We start from the raw sequence: 26584 nt of genomic DNA on the forward strand, positions 1-26584 counted from the left end.
ACCGGAGTCAGTCAGTGGGCTGAAATACTTAAATATACTCAAAAACTACAGTACATTCCCATAAAATACAGCAATGTGTGCATAAAATGCCTCATCTTTATCTCTGAGTAGGCCTCCCTGGCTCCTGTGCTGACCCTCTGCTTTTACTGGTTGTACAGTTACAAATGCACGAGAAGAAGATCACTAATAAATATGACTTACAATAATCCATTCTGTAATTCTAAAAACACACTGCCCCTGTACCTTTCTCTGTTTTGTCTGGTTCCATTTACCTTCTCCTCCTGCTGCTCCTCCTGTCCCTTCTCTCCCTCCTCCTCAGCATGACTGGGCTCATCATCACCCTGTCCCTGTGCATCACCTCCACAGCTAATATTCATACAGAGATTCCTCGGTTAATCTGGCACATTTAGCTGCCTCTTATGCCAACATTTGTTCTTCTTAATTCTTATTTTTTGGCATCACACATTTCTTTTCCCTCTTTTACTCTCTTCTCCACATTTACCGGCTCTGTTGAGCCTATCACACAGCCCTTCAGCCCCGACGAAAGGTTTGGAGAGTAAACTGGCTCCAAACGGATTTCAGCAAAAACAAAAATTGGTCCAAGTTGGGAGGGGTCGCTCGTACACCCCCTCCATATTGAAAGTATTGGTTTGGCCCACACACAGACAGCGTTCGCTGCAGCAGACTGGCCGGCTGGTGCGGGTCATTAAGTAAAACTGAAAAATAAAAACTCCTGACCCTGGCTGGTTTTTGCTTCCGAATGCCACAATGGCCAGTCCGCCCCTGGCTGTAGGCCTGTACACCGTACAAAACAATGGACAGGCATCATTATTTAGTAACCACTATCCATGAGCAAAACTTATAATTTGATTGTGATATAATGAAAATCTATAGGCTATGCTTGACCATTAAAACAGCTTTTTTGTGTGGGAGGATAATGAAGAGACACACGATAAAGTTTGTCACAAATGTAATAATAAACTGGATAAAGCCATCAAGTTCTTAAAACAACTATGGCACAGAGAAAGCAACACAAAAATAAAATCAACAGTTTGGAAGGTTATTAAAACATTTCCAGCCTAGAAGCACTGCAGATCAGCTGGCCAGATTCACGTCAGTGTCCGCCTGAGCGTCGGAGGAACGAGATAAATGAGCTTTATTACCTGCTGTAATCAGCTGTTCCGCTTGTTTTGGAGAGGAGGAGACCGACTTCAGCTCTGTGTAAAGACTTCCTGATTGATGAAAACTTAAAACAACAACTCCAGACACAGTATTTCGCCTAACTCATCAGATACTAACTGTAAACACACCGCTGGCTGCTATTTCATTTATTAACACTGACGTACGATCTCAGGCGGTGAGACTTGTTTGTGCTATCTGACTGTTGATTGTGATTTATGGGTTTGCAAACAATGGTGGAGAGAGCAGTCGCAGAAAAATACCTGACATGCTTTTTTTAAAGCATTTAAAGCCAGTAGCCTCTACTCACCCATTCAGAAATTCACAGCAAGGCAAGCCCCACCGGTACTTTCGGAAAGTACTTGGGGGACTTTTTGGGGGTTAAAATAAAGACCCTAGAACTAAATTTAGACCCTGGTCCCTTCTGTGTAAATGCAATGAGTTCTTGTTCTTGTCCTTGTTCTGGGATATAGTTCCTTTGGTCGAAACACGGTAAAGAAAGCAGGACATTCCACAAATTAACTCTTGACAAAGCACACTGATAATTTAAAACGTTAGTCCAATGGATCAGGTTATATCTGTTACATTTGATATGCATAATTTAGACATTCTTCTGCTTTCCTGTCTCTCTTCATCAGGCTACACCAGTTAGCGTGACTAGTTAAATGCAGACTGCTCACATAACATTAGCTTGAATTTTAGCAGTTATTACTGGGTGTAAATATTATTAAACTTACTGCTCAGTGTCTGCACGGTTTTGGCTATTTGAAAGCCATATTTCTGCTGTAGCATTCTTGGGGGCATGGCTGCAGTAGGATAACAGAGTGACAGCAGATCTGGGACCAGCTGGCCCCCTGCCTCTTAACAGATCATGAAAGCATAAAATAATAAATATTTAAAAGTAGAGTGATGAATGTATCCAAATGTAACACAGTAAAAGTAATGATTTTCCTCTGAAAATTATAAAGTATTATGGATGTTACAGCTCCGTTACAGGATGTAACAGAGTAAAAGTAACTTGTTACTACCCACCTCTTGTTTTCCCAGAAGAAGAACAAGTCCACCTTATTTATACCATATATTTACATTTATAGGCTATATAGGCTAAGTATATGGTTGTAAATGTTCGTGTTCTCATCGATGGGTGACAAGCTATTCTGTATAGTTAGAAAAACATCTTTCCCACTTTGAAATTACACACAAATTCACCAAAAGCCCAGATGTCCCAGTTTTCCTCGATCACTTAAACATTGCATGCATTTGTGGTTCTGTGTAGAGCTGGAGACTGGGAAAAGAGTGTCAAAACTCCACATGCAGCCATAACCTGATCCATGCATATGAGACAATATGAGAGTCTAATTTCTCTTCTTAAATGTTATCACAACTGATATGACAGTAACCCAAATTAATATATATCGGAATTTTACTTAAGTACAGAATTTCAAAGTACGTTTGCCAATACTGAATGCACATTTGCAGCCAGTTATGGACCTCTTCTCATTTCTGTGTCAGTTCTTCAGATGGGAGAAAGTGTAATTTGCGAGGCAACAGCTGTCTGATGGCGTAACAGATTGGTGCCTGTGCTAATCTAAGCTGTAAACAGGAGGGCCAGCCTGCAGCTTAATCTGCTCATCACTGCTGGAGAGGGTCTTGCCATGAAGCTAGGCAGAGTTACGCTAGGCTAACACTGCAGGCAAGCTAAATGTAACTGGGTGAAGCTAGCAGCTAAAGCTATACTCTAGTCGCCTCAAATTAAGCCAACATATCCAGATGGTATCTGGGTGCTACTGACCCATCCATCAGCAATGCTTTAAGCTTCAGCTGCAAAAAAAGGAAACAGACTGTGGCGATTATTGTGATGTTCCCCTGAGCTCACGTCGCCTCAGTTTACTTTGGTCCTCAGGGATAAGGCAAATGACAAGTTTCTGCTGTTTGTGACATTCAATAAGCTGATCCTCTTCTGATTGCTAATACAAATATATTATGATCACACATTTAAAAGTGTTAGCATTCGACCTGAAATATTAAAGCAACAATGAGCCCAAATCAGCTGATTACAGCCGTTACATTTGATGCAGTTCCATTTTTTGTATCAAGTCTGTATCAACCACTTCACCTGACTTCTACTTTTTGACTTTCCCAGGATAAGTAAAGACCAAAAATTTAGTTTTCAGTGGCAGTTGTGCCTTCTTTTAAATCCAGTATAACTCAAGTTTGTTGCCACCTATTATCACAATAACTTCCACTGTCCGTCGGCCTTCAACCGTATCTTTATACTAACAGTTAAAGATGCATTCATTGATTTTTGGACACTTGGGGCCAGCAGAACAAGCTGAAAACACAACTGCCATTTAAACTTATAAAGTTGCTATAGAGAGCAGAAGTATAACAGGAACTTTTGAGCTATGTTAGGAAAGTTAAGAATCACATTGACAATAAAGCAAACTACTAAAAATCCAGCAACCTCACCTTGTTCACAGTGTGACATATTCTGGTTTAGTATTGCTGTTTTTAGCTACCTTTCACAAACACCACGTCCCACAACACCAAGATGACTGAAGAGTGTACATGATTTGTAGACAAAAGAGTTTACAACTAAAAGATAAAACAATTAATTAAGAGAATGACGTGGTGGATGTCATGGAGCTATAATTATTTGTAGACCAACAAACAAAGTGTTAAACTTTGTTCCACAAGCTTCTGGCTTTTTTCATTTGGTCATTCACATAAAGTAACATGTTCCTGGAGTTCCAATCATGGACTCACCTCTTTAGTGGCTTCATTTATAAAGTTTTCTATGCACAAAAAAGTGGCCTAAATGGCATGCATTTATTGACATCCTTTAACCCATGCATAGAGCTCATCCAGCACATCTTCACCCACTGCACATACTGACAGTGTAAATTAACAAAGTCTGGAAATAAAGCCAGTGACACCTAATGCACAATCGCTACACTCCATCTGCACCATCTGTCCCCATCATAATGCAGGCTAAGCATTTCAAAACTGATTAAAACAAATGTGTTTATCTGTCAAAATTCCATCTTCAAGGTTCAGGGTCAGGGTCAAGAACACTCAAGCCCTCTACAGGAAGGGCCAAAGCCGTCTTTATTTTCTGAGGAGGCTGAGGTCCTTCAACATCTGCAGGACAATGCTGAGGATGTTTTATGAGTCTGTGGTGGCCAGTGCTATCTTGTTTGCTGCTGTATGCTGAGACAGCAGGGTGAGGATAGCGAACACTAACAGACTCAACAAACTGATCCGCAAGGCCAATTGTGGGGGTGGAGCTGGACTCTCTGTCAGTGGTGTCGGAGAGGAGGATGATGTCTAAGCTACACACCATCTTGGACAATGTCTCCCACCCACTCAATGATGTGCTCAAACACAGGAGCACTTTCAGTGCAAGACTCACTCCCCCAAAATGCACCACAGAGCACCACAGGAAGTCATTCCTGTCTGTGGCCATCAATCTTTATAACTCCTCCCTCTAAGTGACTGACACACAGACAGTTAGTTTTGAACTGGACATTATTATCTGTTTTGTGCAGTAACACCTGCTTAATTACTTAATGTGCTACTATTTATTCATTATTACTGTTCACCATAACAATTCCGGTAACTATGTAAACATTGTACATATCCACACTCCTTTATATTTTCTTTTCTTTTATATTTTTACTCTGATATTTATATGTCTTTATTTACCACTATCTTTCTTTTGTGTTTTGCGCAATGTGTGCAACTGTGACACAGAATTTCCCCTCAGGGATCAATAAAGTATTTCTGATTCTGATTTGTCTCACCTCACCTCTCTCCTATCACACCTTCACATCACACAGGGCCCTATTTTCATGGTGGTGCAACAACCAGTGCAAGCAGCGCTCTGCTCTGATAGGGTATATTCCAGACCTTGAAATTCACTTTGCCCATCTTTTTGGCATTTTGGTGCCCAGCACAGAGCACGTACTGGAAATGTGGGCGGTTCATTCAAATAAGGCAACAAAAAGTTGCCTTAAAAAGCGAGTTGTTATTTTGGTGGACAATGGGACAAACCATTTTGGTGATTTTATCAATGTGACATCCACTAAATGTCTGTTCACATTTGGGTATATTGATTGAATTATTATTTATTATTTCGTTTAGATGTGTATTCTCACAAACAACATCTCAAGGTTGCCGATTTTGGGCGATAAGAGTTTGTAATACCACATATAAGTATGTTTTTAATGGTAGTTAGCTAGCGGTTAGCATTAGCACATCCGCTAGCATCACCAGAGGCCTAACAACCAGTGACCTAAGCTCCCCCTTGTATTTTATAATCTATGGCTCAGGGTTGACGGGAATATCCTCCTATATGTATGCACTTATGTTGAGTTGATATGCTATTGGTTTAATGCGATGAAGTGTTCACACTGTACCGATTTAGCTGGAGTTCAGCTTACCAGACAGTTATAGCTGGAGCCAACCTAGTTCTGGTGGCGCTGTTCTCCTTAAAGTATAGTGATGTTCAGGAGGGGTTAGCTACCCGTCTGCATAAACAGCTCAGTAGTTAAGGTATTTATGGTGTTGTTTATATATATCTTTTATCAGTATTGTTGGCAAGTAGGTTTGTTTACTAACTCAGTAGCCCAGTCTATTTAGTGACTTCAATACACAGCATGGTCTACTGTATTTCTATAGGGAAACTTAATTATCCAAATTTAGCATGCATGTAACCGATAGACGAGATGAATACAGGCTCTGGAGAGGGAAATGAGTCCTAGAGCCATTGTGAGTATTTGAGTAAGTGTTTTTTGTATATGGAATCGAGTATGAATTGAGACTTGTACTTTACTTCAAATACTGAGAGATGAATTTTGGATATCATCACTGTTTGCAAAGTAAATGTACTTCATTTTCTTTTACTGCGAAGAAAGAAGTGTATATTGACATACAGGGACTGTTCAGCGTGTGAAAACATTTCATCATCATCATCATCAATAACAGCAAACTAAATATTTGCAAGAAAGGTGCAAAATAATACAATAATAATGCTTAATATTTATATAAACAATTTTGATAAACACTTTCCAACCAGTAGATATGCTTAAATCAGCATCAAAGAAATAACATTTAATGAGGATGAAAAAGGAACATTGATAGCAGTCTGCACTAATCTATAAATTAATATTGTTCTTCTGTTATCCACAGCTGCTGTTTACTGTATGAAAAGTTCATTAAATCTCTGCAGCCTTTTGAAGACAGCAGGACAGATATGTTGGTAAATCTGCAGCATCTGATTGTTGATCTGCTGCATCAGACCGCAGTGCCGTTACGCACAGCCATCCTCTGTGTTTATCTTCATTATGTCATGTCCAACAACACCAGGCTGCTACAAAGGACCACACACACCTCTACACACATACACCAGACTGGTCTGTTATAACTCGGTATTGTGTTGTTTCTGTGAAGACATCGAATTACTGGAACGCATTAATCCTGTGCATCAAAGGGTCCTTTCCAACTTTCTTTTTCACAAAAGTGGTATTTCATTATTTTTCTTTAAATGCATTAGGATGCTGCTGTCAATTACAATATGATGTGGACATATTTAAAGTGATATACAGTGGAAATAGCTTGTAGGGTAAAAATATGGCCATCTGATCCATTGTTATTATAAAAATACAAATTTCAACAGACAGATCTACTTTCATTGAATACATCAGTGTGCCTTTAAAAGCTTGGCGGAGGATATATTAATAGGCTGCATGAAACAACCCCACCTCTGACTTTGTGACCTCCATTAAATCCACAACACTGCTAAGCCACACATTCTGAAAAGCACACAGTGGCTTTGGTATACAGTTAACAGATCAAACTTGACTTGCTCCAAGCCCATACATCAAATGATCTGGTCGATGTGCTTTCTCTCTATTTCTCTTCAGCATGGATTAACAACAAGCTTAATGTGTTATTTCACTGAGTATTAAGAGCAATAATACACCCCACACATTAGTCACACTCAACCCAATGTCCACTGATAGACATGTAAGATCTGAATTTGCTTCAATGATCTAATTTTTGTAACTTTGCAATTGTAATTTTATACTAAGATTCTCCATTAGACCACATTTCCCTCCACAGAAAAAAGAAGTAGTTGGCTCACTTAAATGTGTAAGCTTCCTGGAATTAATGCATTGTTTCAACCATGAAGGACTTTGTCCGGCAAACCTTGATGGTGTCTTATTACTCTTAGGAGATGGTCTGTACTTATATAGTGCCTGTCTAGTTTTCTCAAGTCATTTCAAAGTGCATTTACACTACGTCACATTCACCCATTCACACACATTCATACACTGAGCATAACTGCTCATAACAGAAATTAACATTCACACATGGAACAGCCATCGGGGGCAATTTATGGGTTTAGTACATTGCCAAGGACACTTTGTCTTGCAAACTGGATCGAATCTGTACCCAAATGGGACTGTACAGTATATGCACACATCTACAAGAACTGTAGTAATCTATTTGGCAGATTGCCATGAAAATCTTTTACACATTCATGCTGCCATGGGTATAATACTTTTCAATATTAGAGTATGTAAAGATTTCAAATTACAAGTGGTGGAGTAACTTACACCTTCTGTCCGGCAGCTGAATGTGAAGCAGTAGGAGAAGGAACCAAATGCAGAAAGATAAGGCAGATAGGGACAGTTAAGTGATTTAATGACTGATGATACAAATAAGCTTACAGACAGGTAGGTTGACAGGCAGGTACAAGTGGCACGAAAGCAAAGAAACGTGGCAACAGACAAACTACAACGATCTTGACAACTCACTATGGACTACATGTCTGATTAGGAAATGAAGTGCAGGTGGGGTGACGGGCAGGGAAAAAAATCTTTTGTTATCCAAACATGGTCTTCATCATGACCGCTTTTATTATCATCATCGATTTATGGATAGAGACAGCGATCTCTGGACATTGCCATTCATCCTCAGAATAAAATCTATGGCTTACTGTCCTTCAGTGATCACTCTTTAAATCAAACTAATCTGTATAAAGCTGTAATGTAATGTAATGTAAAACTGATCTGTCATATTGTGATTAATCGCACTGATTGGAACATTCCTATTGTAGTTATCATGCAAGAAATGGAGTGATGATGATTGTGGTGCAGTTAAAACAAATAAATGTATCCTATATCAAAAGTGAGTTTTTGAATATTAGCTCCTCAACTTAGCTTTTAGTTCATTTTTGTAGGTCTAGCCATTGGTTCTATCAGACAACATTGTACTCAATCACTGAAATTTTGGAATGTCGCTACATTTCTGAAGATAAATTGAGCAAGGCAAAAAACACAAGCCAGCAAACAAGTTGCAAACAAATGCCCAGGTTACATTTGTTTGGAAGAGAAAACAAAGGCAAACAAAGTCCAAATGACTCAAAAAGTAAATCTAAGGTTTTATTTTTTTAATTACTAGATATCTATACTCATTAGTCTATAATTTGGATAACAACAGGCTGTTCTTTGTGTTCTGAGTCTGTTATTGACATGCCTATTTGGAAGAAGGGGTGGGGCATGTTGTGGACATTCAAAATGTGCAGCTTTCATTCTGGCGCTAGCTGCAGTGAGCTACTAAGCCAGTAGCTCACTGATCTGTTTTAGTGGGGAAAAATATGTTAAAGTATTATTCCGTTTTTGTGTAGTTTTTTGAGCGAAGGGTTTAAACACATCTGGAGGGGGCAACCCTTTGTAGGGAAAGAGGGTGGAGCGTGATACTCTTTGTGCTAATGCGACTGGAGCCGTGTATCGTCTGATGGGACTTTGTGCCAGTACCTGTGCTATTTTTAGTTCCATTTCCACTGTGACCTCCTGCTACGTGCTCTGCCTTTAGCAGAAAGTACCAATCAGGGGAGAGCCGACCTCACTTAACAACGGTTTTAGCTTGTGCTCCCAACAAGGTACAGGAGGAAGGGTCAGATGATAAATTCCTTTTCCCACCTATTAGCCTCCAGTAATACGTTATCATTGTGTGTGAGTGGAGGAGCTGCCTGAGCCCAGCCCACGGTGAAACTCTGACACAGAGCAGACGACGAGGACAGAAGCAACCGGAAATGACAGAGAAACGTGTCTCAGAATAGTTGGCTATACGCTGTGATACAACACAGGCGCTGTGCCCCAGGTCTTACAATGGTGGAGAAAACCCTGCTGTATATATTCTAGCATGACGTTGGTGGTGATGCTAAAAGGTTGGAGACATTCTTATGTAATCAAACACGCATGTAAACACAACAGGCAATATCGAGGTCAGCAAAAACAATCAAGGGTCATGTTTACATATTGTAATTATCGTGACAGGGCTATGTACAGTATCTTAGTATCCCAATATTATTATGAAAGCTCGATCGAGTTTTAAGCAGATCCTGCGAGTTTCATTTGACTCAAAAGCGTACATGAGGAACACTTCTAAGCAAATCAACAAAGACCTAGCATTGAGCTACTTTCTGAAGTAAAACACCACTATCTTTAGATAGAATCCATGCCATGGAAAGATATTAAGACATGCAGCTTGAACACTAGTGTATGAAACATCTTGTGAAGTGTGGTCTTTAGATCGCACACAGAACAACCCCAGTGGGATGTTTTAAAAGCTTTATAACTTGGGGAACAACTTCCTAATGCTTGAGCATATGCCGCACTGAGAAGTTCTTATGTCTGTTAATTGCAGTAACAAACTGGTGATGGAGCAAGATTAATGTGGAGGGTGTAGGCTAGAGATGCTTCATGGTCTGAAATGATGATGAGAGAGAGGTGGATATTTTAAATTGGTATAACATCAAAGAGCCCTACATGTCAGAGGTTCTGGACACCAAAGATCAGTCAAATATGAGACATGAGGGCAGACGGAAGTGCTGACATGCAATTGGTTTTTCAAGCTTGAGGGAGGACAGGTGAAACACATTCAACCAAATACTTCTCTCTTTCCTCCATACCTGTGTTCAAACAGATCACTTCTACTTCCAGGCATCACACCCAACACAGGGTTAAAGGAACACCACCAATTTTACACTTAAAAAGGTCAGTTTAGTATAATGCCTTCTGTGGCTCTGGAGGAGTTTTGTCAAGTCTGAGAAAATAATCCTGATGATGTCACAGAGATGAAAATAGGGTTGTCAGCTTGGGCTACAGAAAATGTGTGTTTTCAAATTGGGCATGGAGTTTGAAAGTAGTGGGTATGAGCAAGGCAGGCAGGGTCTAATGATTGATTCCATTGAGATGAATTTAGCTTGGCTCTGAGTTACTTACTGTATTATGCTGGATGAAATCTTGGATTTTTTTTGTGTAGAATCCCTACCCAAAACACTACGCAGAGTCGCAGTCTAACACACTTTTCTGCTCCTCCATTTCAGGAGTTAGGAGTTACTTAGTGAAAATCCTATAGTGACGGTGTCTGCCCCCCCGACCATTGAAATTATTTAAATCAAAGGTAAACAGAAGAGGAGAGGTACAAAAAAACCTCATAAAAATTAAAACCACAAGAGCAATAGTGCAAACGAATAGGAGAGTTAAATGTGGACTCTTAAACATCAGATCTCTCTCTTCTAAAGGTGTACTAGTAAATGAACTAATATCAGATTATGATATTGATTTATTTTGTCTTACTGAAACCTGGCTGGGTGATGGAGAATATGTTAGCCTAAATGAATCCACCCCTCCCAGTCATATTAATACTCACATTCCTCGAGGCACAGGCCGAGGAGGTGGAGTTGCAGCTATCTTCGACTCTAGCCTACTAATCAGCTCTAAACCTAAACTAAACTATAACTCATTTGAAAGCCTTGTTCTTAGTCTTTCACACCCAAGTTGGAAATCACTGCAACCAATTCTTTTTGTTATAGTGTACCTGGCCCGTATTCTGAATTCTTATCTGAATTTGCAGAGTTTTTGTCAACTTTAGTCCTTAAAACGGACAAAGTTATTATTGTAGGGGATTTTAATATTCATGTGGACGTTGAGAATGACAGCTTCAGTACTGCGTTTATCTCTCTGTTAGATTCCATTGGCTTCTCTCAGAGTGATCATGAACCGACTCACTGTTTTAATCACACCCTCGACCTTGTTTTGGTGTATGGTATTGAAATTGAACATTAAGTGGTGTTCCCACAGAATCCCTCTTTGTCCGACCACTGTTTGATAACTTTTGAGTTGGTATTGCTGAACTACACGCCATGGGGCAAAAATTTCTATACAAGATGTCTGTCTGATAGTGCTGTAGCTAAATTTAAGGATGCCATTCCATCAGCTCTAAATTCATTATCAAGTCACAAAGTAACGGAGAACTCCTATGCTAATTTCAGTCCCTCCCAAATCGATCATCTTGTTGATAGTGCTGCAGGCTCTACCTAAATCTATTAGAGGTTACCAAGGAAGGAGTTGGGGATGTAATAAGAAAGAAAGACAGAAGACTGAAAAGGTTAGAGAGAGAGATAGAGAGAGAGAGAGATAGAGAGATAGATAGATAGAGAGAGAGAGACAGAGAGAGAGAGAGAGAGAGGATCTTCAAAAAGCCTCAGTTTAGCTGGAAACGTTTCAGTGTAAGTTGAATGAATAGAGACTGCAGCTCTGCAGCTTCTCTAGATTAAAGCTGAGCTCCGCATTACAAACAAACATTTTTGATAAGGATCCCTTAAATGTGATTCTTATAAAGATGTGACCAAGGTATGTAGTGAGAGGGACATTTTACACTGAAAAACAATGTCAGTGCTCTCTGGTGTACAAACTATGTAATGGAGACACTATTTCTAAATTACCATAAACATATCTTTGGCATTTCTATACTGACATTTGCTGTTACTTATCGGCCATCAATATATGTGCAATAAGCTAATATCACAGCTGATCAAAGATAAATACATCTGTCCATCTCTAGAACTTTTAGTAGAACTAACTAATGTTTTGTTGGGTACATGTTATGTAATACTTGCATTTTACACAATTTGTTGTGCAATGCAATTCAAATAAAATGAGTCAGACAAAGATCTAGTCAGTGTTTCCTATTACATAACACAAGATTTGTATTTATTTGTAAATGTTTCATGGAACGAGAACAAAACTTCATATGTTCTGCTGCTTGGATCTCATATTCAGGTTGGAGCTGCAAGTTTTGAACATGGTAAATGTCTGTACTTGTATAGCGCCCTTGTAGTCCTCTGACCACTAAAAGCACTTTTACATTCCAACATCACATTCATATACTGAGGCCAACTGCTCAGAAAAGAAATTCACATACCAATAGAACAGCTATTGAGAGCAATTTGGGTTTCAATACACTTTGACATGCAGACTGGAGAAGAACGATGAATGATCACATGATTAACCATTTAAAATGTCAGTAATTCTGCTTTGAAGCTAATGAAGGATGGACTGCATTCAGAAAATCAAAAAATCAATACATCAGCAAGAAAAAAGCTGTATCAATTTTGATTTAATTTCAATAAAAGAACAAATTCAACATCCACTAACTAACTTTTTCTGGAGCTTATGCCCACATCTCATGCCCTTCAGTCAATATAGTGTAATGACAACTTAGCATATGTGATGTGGTTGAAAGTTCTCCAAATAGCTAGTAAGTGTACCTTGAGTTTTATGTCCATGTGTGTCTGTGATCGAATGCCTGTATGTCAACAACAGGACAGTAATGCATGCAGATGTCAGGAGAGCACTTCACACCTACCTCCAAATGCCGGCCTCATAGTGAAGTCATGATCGTCTACTTTGAGCAGATGCTCTGTCTTCATTTTCCGAGACTTGGTCACATCTGGAGGCTTCTTCGCCAAGGAGCTAGGGGATAATGACATTCAATGTCAGAGGGTAGATAACTGAAAGACTTGGGTTTGGTTTTGAAAAGATAAAAAGCAACACACCAAAACTGGAGAATACAGATTAATGAGCCAAGTTGATCATTCATCTTCAACCCATTTTCTCAGATTTAATATTCTCATTACTCTACTGATTCTACTCTTCTTCTACATCTGCATTCCAAACTTCCAAAAGACCACACATAAATCATCATATCATGGTAGTAGAAATCCAAAAGTTGAAAGATCAACCCAAGGTGATGGCGATGGTGATGGCGCATCGATAAGATGCTTGCCCTTGGTGTGTGAGACATCCACCATTGTGTCTCACATCCCACTTAACCCCTAGTTGCTCCAAAGGTATGCGACCTCTGACGTGTATAGCAATTGTAAGTCGCTTTGGATAAAAGCGTCAGCTAAATGAATAAAATGTAATCAACCCTGTGTTCAAGCACAACAGTCATCCTAGTTTGCAGACATGCTACTCTTAAATTGTATTTGTGTCGTTGGTTGAATAGAATGTCGTGCTATGATAATTGACAGTGGTATAGTGTCGCTCTAACATTGACGGTGGTTAAGCTTTTTAGACCACATGCTGTGTTAAATCACCCCAGGATAGACTTGTCAAGGCCCTGGCAGAACTATAACAGACAGATATATCTTTTCTCTACAATACCAGCGAGCAGAAAAGAATAGATAAATGTTTTGCAGTCCCTGCCCCCCTGTCCATTTGGGGTTTTGTGGATCAGACTCTGAAATTCCTCATTTTTCTAAGGAAACCTCTACACTTAATCTCTAGAATAGTGAGAATGACTTAGGTTAGGGCTGCTCCAGACAAAAGAAATATGAGACAAACACTTCTGCATGCTCCTAATCTTTTCATATCTCATACATTCTGGATAGAAATTTGTGTTTTGCATGACAATAATTTGAAAGAGATATTTATTTAATCAATGTGTACCAGTGTTCAAGCCGTTATTAAGCTCTGTCAGAGTAGTGATTGGCTTAAACATCCCTTTTAATCATGGCTAACAATTCTGATAAAATCTTTTTGCAACAAAAATGATCAGTCTCTTTTCCTCAAAATAAATATCTTATTAGAAAAAGTAAGTGCAAAATCATTTGTGATTCAAATGAATTAAATCAAACATTTATTGATGATATATTAAACATTTGTTATATTGTTATTGAGGAAAATTATATTGCAGTAATTAGAATTATTGTTTTATTGCCCAACCCTAGTTAAGCTCAGGCACAGAAAGGCCAAAAAGATTTAAAGGTCACATATTATGCTCATTTTCAGGTACTTACATTTATTTTTGGGGGTCTACTAGAAAATGTTTTCATGCTTTAATGTTCCAAGAACACATTATTTTTCTCATACTGTTTAGCATCTCTATTCACACATTCATTGCCTCAAATCTCTGTGAATTACGGAGTGAGCGTGATGGACAGATAGCTTTATTAACTGCCAACAACAAGTGAAGCTATCTGTCCATCAGGAAAGAGAGGGAAAACCAGAAAATATTTACCTTTCCTTCATAACCGTAAAAGCACTGAGAAATACTGAACAACCTCCAGCTCTAGCTCAATGGAATGACGCTTGGTGTTGGACGGTAGGGCTGAGAGCGGTGTACTCAGTACATGTTCAGTGGGTGGGGCCGTCTACTGAGCTGGAGGAGGTCCTATGCTACACAGATACATTCATAATGTCAAGAAGGGAGGCAAATTCAAATGGCATGTTTTCACACACACTTACTGAAAGACTGAGGAGGAGAAAAACAGGGAGGATGTTTTTTTCTCATAGTTTGTGGGTCTTAAGATACACCAGGGACACATATTTATGTTGTACACACGATAAAGTGCATTCTGCATAATATGGGTCCTTAAAAGAGACATGGATGGTTGAAATGACTACCTGGCTATGGTTATGTGAAAAGAAACAACAACCCAACAACTGTTGGTAGGAGACGGGAAGCGAACAGGGATTTCTTGTGTCTAGCAAGTCTCAGAGAAATAACATTTATATATATATATATATATATATATATATATATATATATATATATAACTAATTTGAAAAAAACAGTTTGAGGGAGCCTTAATGCCATCCCTTGTATTTTATATTAAATATAGTCTTGAATGAAATCACTTATTAACTAATCACTTTTTTATTACTTATTTATTATTACTCACATAAAAATGAAACACTGTCAGCATTTGAGTCATGGACAGACTGCTTTGTCTCTGCTTTGTTTTGGATATGACAACTGACCCAGAGTTGTCTTTCATCCTATTGGGCAGGTAAACCAACATTACTTTAAAGCATGTGAAATATATTGTGCTTTTGTGCTTTAGTTGGCTCAAGTTAGACACGTTAGCTCGCCAGCTGTTAGCGCTTGGCGTTGCTTGCTTCGTATCGTTCATTTTAGATTTATTGTTGTTTTATCGGATCTCAAGCTTCTTCACCGTCTCAGTCACTGTAACTTCGGTGACACACATGGTATACAATAATGCAACATAACGGCGCAGGACAACAACACAGTGGAAGACACATTCACTTACTGCGGTCTATCTGTGAGGCAACTATCTCAATAATATAAATAAATAATATTTAGTCTAGCTCACTTAACTGTTCTAGTTTTCATCCAGTAAATTTTTAGCTATGCTGACATTGCTGAGCATCTCACTGAAAAACACAATAGTTATTTAAAAGCTATTGGGTAAATACAGTGTAGCGTCAATTTAGCATTATCATGTAACAAACATTAGCTCAAGGACAAGCTGACAAAAATACTGTAAATAATGTAATGTTGCAGTGGGAGTTTACTTGAGTTTCCAGCATTTTGTGTGATGCTGTCTCTGGTGTGTCGGACTCTGTTTTGGCTCACTCATGAGTTCAAGCACGTGCATGAGTAGAAGCTTAGAAAGGTAGAGGTTGCAATCTGAAACCTCACTGCTAGAAGCCACTGAAAACTACACAACTACAAACAAGGCTTTAACATAATGAGTAAATGTTTTTAGTCACCTTATCTGGCAAGTGGTAAAAATGTATCAGTAATATGTTCACTGAAACGACAAAGATTTCAAAGTGGGAGGCGGACCTCTCCAGGGAGGTTCCAAACAGTTTCAGGGGAGGCTCAAGGAATTGAAGTGAAAAAATATTACATTAGTTATTAAATTAGTTATTAAAAGGAGATCACATAGAATAGCCTAAATGTGTATGATTTGGTTAAGGAGAAAGTTCAGAGACATGGTAGCTTTGGGGATTTTTACTGACTCTCAGAGTCAGGAACTAAAACATGACTTAGGATGGACCTTTTTTCTTTTATGTATTTTTTTGTAGTCTGAAGTTATGTCATACAGTAATATTTGCAATAAGTAATACCATAGCTCATGTTTTGAGTGTGTATGGGATCAAATAACATCATCATGATCCCATAGGCATCCAGGAATTAAGCAAAACTAAGGCCTAGTCCACACGGACACGTTTTTTTTTAGTGCTGGGCAACGATCAAAATTTTTAATCGCGACTAATTGCATGATTTTCTTGCGATTAATTGCGATTAATTGCATTGTTATGCACAAAATTACTGCTATATAGGCCTACACAAAAGTGCAATGACATGTGGTTTGTAAACACTTTAAACAAATAATGTGCTTTTAACCAGCGGTATAAAAAATACACATATTTTATTTTTATAGTATTTTTATAACCAGAGTTTTTTCTCCTTCGTTTAAAAAAAATTCTCTGTCTACACGAAAATGCAAAAACATGCTACCAATCGCTGTCAAGAGCATGCTAAAACACCAAGCGGCGAGATGACCCTAACCGTAACGCCATGTTGGTCGATCGGAGCCGAATAAAATTGTAAACAAAGCAGGCAGTGGCGCGCAATCGACATCAAACACAGCAGATAACAGCGTGCACTCTGACGTCGCAAGACAAAAACTCCGGTTTTACTGTCTACGCAACAACTCTGCAACCGGCATTTCTTAAAATCCACACCCTGGCAGGGGTTTTCAAAAATGTTACATTTCAGTGACCTGATACTGCGTGTGTGTGCGAACAGCCAAACCGCGTAGAAAAAGTCATGGTTTGAAAATACCTGTGTTCGTGTAGACAGGGCCAAAGCAAGTAAAGTAAACTAAGGGAGGGTGGGGAGGCGCATTTCCTCAAGCTTTGTCTGATAGGAGGCCCACAATCTCAGACTTTGAAAACCCCTGTATTACGACAGAGTAATACAACAAAATGTATGTATGTAATGTATGTAAGCAACAAAATGATTCCTACAAAAACACCTTATTAAGAATTTAGGGGAAAGATAGTGGTCATTGCTAAACGTAGTCATTGTTAAGAGAAACCAAAGCTGACTGCTGGTAGAAGCAAGAACAGTGCTCTCTAGATACCAGGCTGCAATGTGATCTTGTGGGATGGTGTATGACTATCATGCCAGACATAGCATGTCATGTCTATGCATTTTAAGTGTGTCATTTAACGCAGTTAGAGATGGCGCATTTAATGAGTTTTGGACTTGTCGTAAGGACAAAGCTTCGTCATCATGGTAACAAGTTTGGTTAGGTTTAAGCAAAGATCAAGGTTTGGGTTAAAATAAATCAGTCTCCTAGTTAAAAGTCCTGTATTTGTTTAACCCATCCAGCCACCTCCACCACGTCCCTACATGGACTTTTTAACTTTTTTTTATACTACGTCACTGTATGACATTTATGGATGACAAGCTGGCGCTGCACAATGTAAGATACAGACTAAATAGCGTAAAATGACACGCAAATAGCAAAATAAGTGTTGTGCAATATGACTTCAAACATTGCCATGTTATTTATACAGCATTTGATGCAGTGTGTCCTTCTGAACCCCAAACTCCTTCTGATCAGCAGATCAGTGTCTTGCAAGCAGCACTATCACCACTATCAGTGTATGGATGTGTGTAGGTGAGTGTGTGGCGGAGCTCTTTGCACTGACATAACTGCACCCCTTTAACCTTTTATAATACAGTCCAAGCTGTTTTAATTTGCCTCATTTGAACTTTTTTATAGGATGTTTATTATTTCCACTCCTATTTGAGAAAGTTATCAAGAATAACCTTGTTTTTAAGTGTTAACATATACAAACTGTTGCATGCCTATCAACAAGATATCATCACTCAGCAATACAGCCAAAGAGATCCATTCTGACCACACCTCATTTATGCAGTTCAGACTTTAACTGTGATTTATGATCTGTTTTTATTTCAGACTAAAATAATACTGAGAAAACCTACATTTAACATACAATCCCTAATGCTTCTTTTTACTATTTGCAAGTATAATGTGATTTGGCTTAATATGAGCCTTGTGTTGACTTTTTAAATTCTATTTTTAATTCGGGAAAATTGAACTAATTGTCAATATGACAGGTGATCCACAAACTCCACTAATTTCAAACATCTTAAACCATCATTCCATAGACCCCAGTTAGAGAATATCCACATCAGCCAGCAGTTACTAATGTAGTCTTCCTGAGAATCTTGTGATGACAATTCAGTTAAATGTATTGTAATGGATATCTGCGCATTTCTTGTTTAATCTCGTGTTTAATCTGTATGTATTCGCCCTGTATCTTCACTTACGTGCCATGCTTTTGGGTCTCCACGGTACCGGTCCATCTCCGCACCCTGTGCTTACGACATTCACCGGTAATGGTCAGGCATAGAAGTAAAATCAGAGGTTTGGTCATATAAGGCATTCTGACGGCGCAAATCCACAGGTGAGTTCTTTGAAAGCCCTCTTCAGTCGTTTCATTCCAGCAGGACTCAGCCGGCTGTGCATGGTTCTCAACAGAGGATGAATGCGTCCTCGGTCATGGCATTAGACTCTGCCGCGCGAGGCTGCAGGACAGGAACGAGTGTGTGTGTGTGTGTGTGTGTGTGTGTGTGTGTGTGCGTGCGCGCGCGCTATCCTATACAGTGCACTTCCTCCGCCTCCGAGAGAGAGAGAGAGAGAGAGAGAGAGAGAGAGAGAGAGAGGCTGAACATCTGTAGCCTGCATGCTCACGCGCACAGGGATTATTTGCAGCCTGGCATGACACAACAGGAGAGGCAGATTATTCCTCCCTCTTGTAAATAAAAACCTCATCATATGAATCACGTTTCGGCTGAGGGACATGGTGCACCAGTTTAAATGCAACCCCCATTTTCGTTTAGTGCAGGGCCTGAGCACGCATTTCTGGGGCCATGGGCAGAATCATTCACCATTCCAGAATTTGTGTAGTTGGTTCCCAAATTATATTTTATGATGGCTGGCTGCTGTTGGTTCATTCCCAGCTCTTCTTAACAGTATGTCAGCCATGCATGGCATCTTATAAATGTGTATGAGTGAATGTTTGGCATGGCATCTTATAAATGTGTATGAGTGAATGTTTGGCATGGCAAAGCACACATTTCTCTAATGATAAAGTCATAATGTAGGCCTATCATTACCTAAAGCAGTCAATTAAATATTGTCTACTTAAGTTTAACATTTTTGCAGGATTTTTCTCTTTTTAAAAAAAATAACATACTAATTTGTTAATAATGATGTACTTAAAGGATACATTTTTTGTATTTGTATAGCACTTTTCTAGTCTTTTCGACCATTTAGCGCTTCATGTTACCTCACATTCACCCATTCCTACACTAATTGCATATCAGAACATAAATAACATTCATACATATTCACACACTGATGGCATAACCACTGAGAGCAATTTGGGATTCAATGTCTTGCCCAAGGACACTTTGACATGCAGACTTGGGGAGCTGGGGATCAAAGTACCAACCTTCCGGTTAGTGGACGTCCGCTCCACCACCAGAGCCACAGCTGCCTCGATAAAGCTGATGATATTTGGATTAATGTCGGCAAATATCTATCTATCTATCTGTGACTCTCCTTTAAAATATGCCTGGATAAGCCTGATAGCCATCGACTTGGGAAATCTCTACTAACTAGAGCAGGGGTTCCCAAACTTTTCAGCCCGCAACTCCCAAGATAACGGTTCAAGTGACTCGCAACCCCCCACTATATCCAAACATATACAAACATTGCAGGCAACTGCGCACACACACTAACAGGCATCCAAACACAAGCATAATGATAACACAAAAGAGCACCCAAGAACAGCCATAATATTATTTTACAGTAATTAACTTATTACTTTAATTTCAACTTAACCTCACCTAATAAGATGGGTATGCAATATGCTTGGAGCACAGCAAGTCCATTCGAGCAGGTACATGGGGGTAGCAGGTGACTCGCAACCACAGATCCAACTCCACAGCTTCAGAGCCAGAAACACCTGCAGAAAATGATAGGAGAAAGGAGAGGGACGAGAAAGCACAAGACCAGGGGAAAGGAAAGAAGTCAAGTTAGTAACATGCATTAATGGGATGAGGTTGCATACAGAGGGAGTATTAAGCCTACTCTTAAATGTGGAGATGGTGTCTGCCTCCTGAACCTTAACTGGAACCTGGTTCCACAGGAGAGGAGCTTGATAGCTGAACGCTCTGACTACTCCTAGTCTACTTTTGGAGACTCTAGTAACCACAAGTAACCCTGCATTCTGGGAGCGCAGTGCTCTGGTGGGGTAGTAAGGTACTATGAGCTCTTTAAGATAAGATGGTGCTTGACCATTAAGAGCTTTGTAGGTAAGAAGAATGATTTTAAATTCTATTCTGGATTTTACAGGAAGACAATGCAGAGAAATTAAGACAGGAGAAATATGATCTCTTTTTGTGGTTCCTGTCAGAACACAAGATGCAGCATTTTGCGTTTTTCTGCATCATTTTTAGACAGGATGTTTCTGTCTTTAGTAATATTACGTAGGTGAAAAAAGGCGGTCCTTGAAAGTTGCTTAATGTGAGAGTTAAAGGACATGTCACGATAAAAGATAACTCCAAGATTCCTCAGGATGGTGATGGAGGCCAGGGCGATGCCATCCAGAGTAAGTATTATCTTTAGATAATGCATCATGGAGGTGCTTGGGCCCCAGAACAATAACTTAAGTTTTATCTGTGTTAAACATTAGAAAATTACACGTCATCCAGGTTTTAACATCCTGAAGGCACATTTGGAGTTTAGCTAATTGATGACTTTCATCTGGCTTGATCAATAGATATAATAGTATCATCTGCATAACAATGAAAGTTTTTGGAGTGTTTCCTGATAATATTTCCTAAAAGAAGCATATATAAAGTCAATAGGATTGGTCCCAGCACAGATCCTTGTGGAACTCCATGACTAACTTTGGCATGCATGGAGGACTCATCGTTAACATGTACAAACTGAAATCGATCTGATAAATAGGACTTAAACCAGCTTAAAGTGGTTATGCAAATGAAATGTTCTAGTCTCTGTAATAGGATATGATGGTCAATGGTTTCAAATGCAGTGCTAAGATCTAATAAAACAAGTACAGAGACAAGTCCTTTGTCTAATGCAATTAGGAGGTCATTAGTAATTTTCACCCGTACTGTCTCTGTGCTATGATGAACTCTAAATCCTGACCGAAAATCGACTATATACTCAAGTAAACTATTGCATTGTAGAAAGTCACACAGCTGTTTGGCAACTGCTTTCTCCAGGATCTTAGAGAGAAATGGAAGGTTATATATAGGTCTATAATTTGCTAAAACATCTGGATCAACATCTGGTTGGGCTTTTTCAAAAGAGGCCCCTGGGCATTTACATTTTAGATTTTAGATTGACACCATGTATAACCAATAAAAAGCATGCTAATATTTTTTTTATCTAAACAGAATTATATTATTGGTCAACCGTAAGTGTGGAAATCACGTACCAACCCCTAACGTTGGTCATCCAGGTCACAACCCGACGCTGAATCGAGTGGATGGTGGGAATATGTTTGTTGTAGTTCAAAATGAATGAGAGAAGTAGTTGTAGTAAACACAAAGAAAACAGAGAAGAAGAGGAGAGGGACATGTGCCATCTATTCAAAAGGAGCCAGGAAGAGAATCAGTGTGGAGAAGTTATGGAAGATGAACGAAGATGACGAGCAAGCTAACCAGGGACCAGAGGAGGCTAATGTTAGCAATTCAATTCAATTTTATTTATATAGCGCCAAATCACAACAACAGTTATCTCACAGCGCTTTTCATATAAGAGCAGATCTAGACCATACTCTGTGGTGTTATTTACAGAAGCCCAACAATTCCCACCAAGAGCAAGCACTAGGCGACAGAGGCAAGGAAAAACTTCCTTTTAAGAGGCAGAAACCTCGAGCAGAAGTTAGCAGCGCACCATAACATCAAGCCCAGGCTAGCAGCGCAGCCATACGGTCTGTGAGTACAGCACAACCTAAGGCTAGCTGTAGCAGCAGCAGCGCACAGTGGATTTATCAGCTGTCCAACCCGGTGTTGGGGGGCAATTAACAAAGATGCTCGCGCCGACCGTGGAAACATCCAGCCTCAGGCCGTGATGGGGTTCAATGGCTTAGGTGAGCTCGTTCAGCAATGATCTGCTGTGTCGTTCACTCCCAAATGGGGAAAAAGTTTACAGAGTGGATCACCTATTCACCATCCACAGGTAATATTTTTAGCTTTGCCTTTATGCTATAAAAATCTGTTTGTTGGTGTTTTTCTGACTGGAAACATGGCGATTGTGTGCGTGGGAAAAGCACAGAGCACTGTTGTTACATGTTAGCATTGCTTCGGCGCTCATCTGTCACTGGGAGCAGGAACCTAAACTAGTGCAACAGCTGGAGGGAGAAGCGGGAGGAGCTCAAGCAAGGTTTTTTGATATACTTTAGTAAGTAAGTAAGTAAAGTTTATTTATAAAGCGCTTTTCTCAGATAAAATCACAAAGTGTTGTACAAAAGAGTAAATAAAAACAAACAGTATAAAATGTATATAAATATATAAAATTAAAATGACACTAGTGAAAACCCATCAACCAAAAGACTTCTTAAATAGACATGTTTTCAGATCCTTTTTAAAAGAGACAACAGTGTCTGCCAGACGCATGGACAGGGGCAGAGCATTCCACAGTCTGGGAGCAACAGACTGAAATGACATGTCCCCTCGGGTCTTATAACGGGTCTTAGGGACTGCAAGTAGGTTCTGGCCAGAGGACCGAAGAGTGCGGTCAGAGGAATACGTCTTCAAAAGGTCCAGGATGTAATGTGGGGCCTGACCGTTTAAGGCTCTGAAAGTCAGCACTAAAATCTTAAAATCAATCCTGAATTTTACAGGGAGCCAATGGAGGTCCAATAAGACTGGTTTAATATGAGACCTTCGAGGGGCACCTGTTAAAAGTCTAGCAGCAGAATTTTGAACGATTTGCAATTTGTTCAAAGCACTTATTTAGACAGGTAAAAACAACTTTGCAGTAGTCGAGTCTTGTCGATAGCGTGACTTATCATTTTGCGAATTTTAGAGATGTTCCTAAGGTGATTAAAGCAATTTCGAACGAGCTGTTTTGAGTGTGTCTCGGGGGACATGGCCTGGTCAAACACAACCCCAAGGTTTCTGAGGCTGGATTTGACAAAAGGGCCCAGAGAGCCAAGGTGCTGTTTGATCAGCGGGATCTTATGGTTTGGGGCAAAAATCAGCGTTTCAGTCTTGTTTGAATTTATCTGCAAATAGTTTGTGGCTAGCCGGTCTTTGATGGAGGACACACACTCTAGAAACAGAGGCAAACGATGAAACTCAGCATCATTAAAAGAACAATACAACCGAACATCGTCAGCGTAGAAATGGTATGATACATCCTTGAAACAGCCGATAATTTGACCAAGTGGCAAAATGTACAGTAAAAACAAAATAGGACCCAAAACTGAACCTTGTGCCACTCCGCAGGACAAATTGGTCACATCAGACTGTACATTATTTACAGCAACATTAAAGGTTCTGTCATGAATATAGGAAGAGAACCACTGAAGGACAGATCCTGATAGTCCCATCTCATTATGAAGCCGACTGATCAATATATCGTGATCCACAGTGTCAAAAACCCTAAGTCAAATCAAGAAGTACAAGTACAGTGTAGCGGCCAGAGTCTGCTGCCATCATCACATCGCTAGAGACTTTGATAAGAGCTGTTTCAGTAGAGTCTGATTTTCGAAAGCCAGATTGAAAAGTATGAAACAAGTTGTGCTGCTCCATAAAGGAGGTCAGCTGGCATGCCACTACTTTTTCCAAAATTTTGGAGATAAATGGAAGTTTAGAAATGGGCCTGTAGTTTTTAGGTTCTGAAGGGTCAAGATTGGGCTTTTTAAGGATCGGATTCACCACAAAGTGTTTGAAGTAGTTGGGAACTGAGCCAGATTTAAGTGACAGATTTATTATTTTTTCCTCACAGGGGCCGACAATATCAAATATTTAATATTGATAATATTTGATAATATTAAATATATCAAAAATAGATTCATTGGGACAATGTCAGCAGGGCTCGAAGATGGTTTCATATTTCTTGTTATGGTCTTCACATCCTGTAAGCTGACAGGAGTGAAGGACGACCAAGACGACACCGGTGAAAACTCAATAAAACAACCACGAATGAGTGGAGGATTAACACAGGCCTTAGTGTCATGTACTTTGTTCAAGAAAAACATCAACAAGTTGTTACAGTCCTCATGTGTGTACACAGGCACAAGAGGAGCTGGGGGTGCAGTACGCTTTTCAGTGGTATCAAACAAGATTTTTGGATTTTTCTTATTTCCTGACACAAGATTAGAGAAATAAGATGAGCGAGCCTGATTTATCAATTCATTTAGATCTAGCATCATGTCTTTTAAATGGAGTCTGTGCACCTCTAATTTAGTGGCTTTCCACTGGCGCTCAGTCTTCCGACATTTTCTCCTAAAACTACAAATATTATCATTTATCCATGGAAAGGCCTTCTTCTGTGACCCTGAAATCTTTTTAACAGGTCCTACCAAATCCAAAACCGACAGTGGTCGTTAAAACGTTGCACAAATGAATCAACATCATCACATTCAATAAAGGAGCGAGGTTCAAAAGAGGCAGAGAAATCCCTAAGTGTTGCCTCGCTAATGATACGTTTTTGTGTTACAACATTACAGACGGCAGGCATGGAGGTAAGTGACAAATTAAAAGAAACACAATAATGGTCACTAATTTGAGGATCTTCAACACTCAGATTATCAATGTTTAGGCCACAAGAAAAAAAGTCCAACGTGTGGCTTTTTTTATGCGTGGGGCCAGAAACATGCTGTACAAAATTGAAAGAGTCCATAATTGTCAACAGTTCAACTGCAGTCGGACAAGAGAGGTCATCAATATGCAAATTAAAGTCCAAGGATAAAAACGCGATCTAGTTTGATGATAGACGTTAACAACTCATCAAGAAATGTACGTGCAGGACCAGGGGGTCGGTAAACTAAAACACAGTAAAAGGGGTGTAGTTTCCCTACCTTACACATCTGCAGCTGAAAGGACTCGGACAAAGCGGTGTCCATCAAACTGCAGCTGAAAGAATCCCGAAATTATTAAATTATTTTAAATTATTAAATTATAAATTATTTAAAAAGGTAAACAGAAGAGGAGCTGTGCATAAAAACCTCATAAAAATTAAAACCACAAGAGCAATAGTGCAAACTAATAGGAGAGTTAAATGTGGACTCTAAAACATCAGATCTCTCTCTTCTAAAGGTGTACTAGTAAATGAACTAATATCAGATTATGATATTGATTTATTTTGTCTTACTGAAACCTGACTGGGTGATGGAGAATATGTTAGCCTAAATGAATCCACCCCTCCCAGTCATATTAATACTCACAATCCTCGAGGCACAGGTCGAGGAGGTGGAGTTGCAGCTATCTTCGACTCTAGCCTACTAATAAGCTCTAAACCTAAACTAAACTATAACTCATTTGAAAGCCTTATTCTTGGTTTTTCGCACCCAAGTTGGAAATCACTGCAACCAATTCTCTTCGTTATAGTGTACCGAGCACCTGGTCTGTACTCTGAATTCTTATCTGAATTTGCAGAGTTTTTGTCAACTTTAGTCCTTAAAACGGACAAAGTTATTATTGTAGGGGATTTTAATATTCATGTGGACGTTGAGAATGACAGCTTTAGTACTGCGTTTATCTCTCTGTTAGATTCCATTGGCTTCTCCCAGAGTGTCCATGAACCGACTCACTATTTTAACCACACCCTCGACCTTGTTTTGGTGTATGGTATTGAAATTGAACATTTAATAGTGTTCCCACAGAATCCCTCTTTATCCGACCACTGTTTGATAACTTTTGAGTTTGTATTGCTGAACTACTCGCCATGGGGCAAAAATTTCTATACAAGATGTCTGTCTGATAGTGCTATAGCTAAATTTAAGGATGCAATTCCATCAGCTCTAAATTCATTATCAAGTCACAAAGTAACAGAGGACTCCTATGCTAGTTTCAGTCCCTCCCAAATCGATCATCTTGTTGATAGTGCTGCAGGCTCGATGCGAATGACACTCGACTCTGTAGCCCCTCTAAAAAAGAAAATACTAAAACAAAGACGGTTAGCTCCATGGTATAATACTGAAACTCGCAAATT

At 39.4% G+C, this 26584-nt stretch overlaps 1 protein-coding gene across 1 annotated transcript in view; it reads right to left on the reverse strand.

Annotated features, from left to right (window-relative positions):
• The window catches only part of gabrr2a (gamma-aminobutyric acid type A receptor subunit rho2a), a 73030-nt gene extending 54108 nt beyond the window's left edge, over positions 1-18922 (reverse strand). The window contains 3 exon segments of the mRNA XM_038729924.1: positions 12901-13007; positions 18655-18772; positions 18775-18922. Of these exon segments, the coding sequence (XP_038585852.1) occupies positions 12901-13007; positions 18655-18772; positions 18775-18853 (304 nt within the window). The 5' untranslated portion in view covers positions 18854-18922.
• Positions 18923-26584: the final 7662 nt, after the last annotated feature.

This window comes from Micropterus salmoides, unplaced genomic scaffold (assembly GCF_014851395.1).
Source record: "Micropterus salmoides isolate LMB-PRFRI ecotype aquatic unplaced genomic scaffold, ASM1485139v1 Ms_hic_scaffold_19, whole genome shotgun sequence".
NCBI classification, from domain to species: Eukaryota; Metazoa; Chordata; class Actinopteri; order Centrarchiformes; family Centrarchidae; genus Micropterus; species Micropterus salmoides.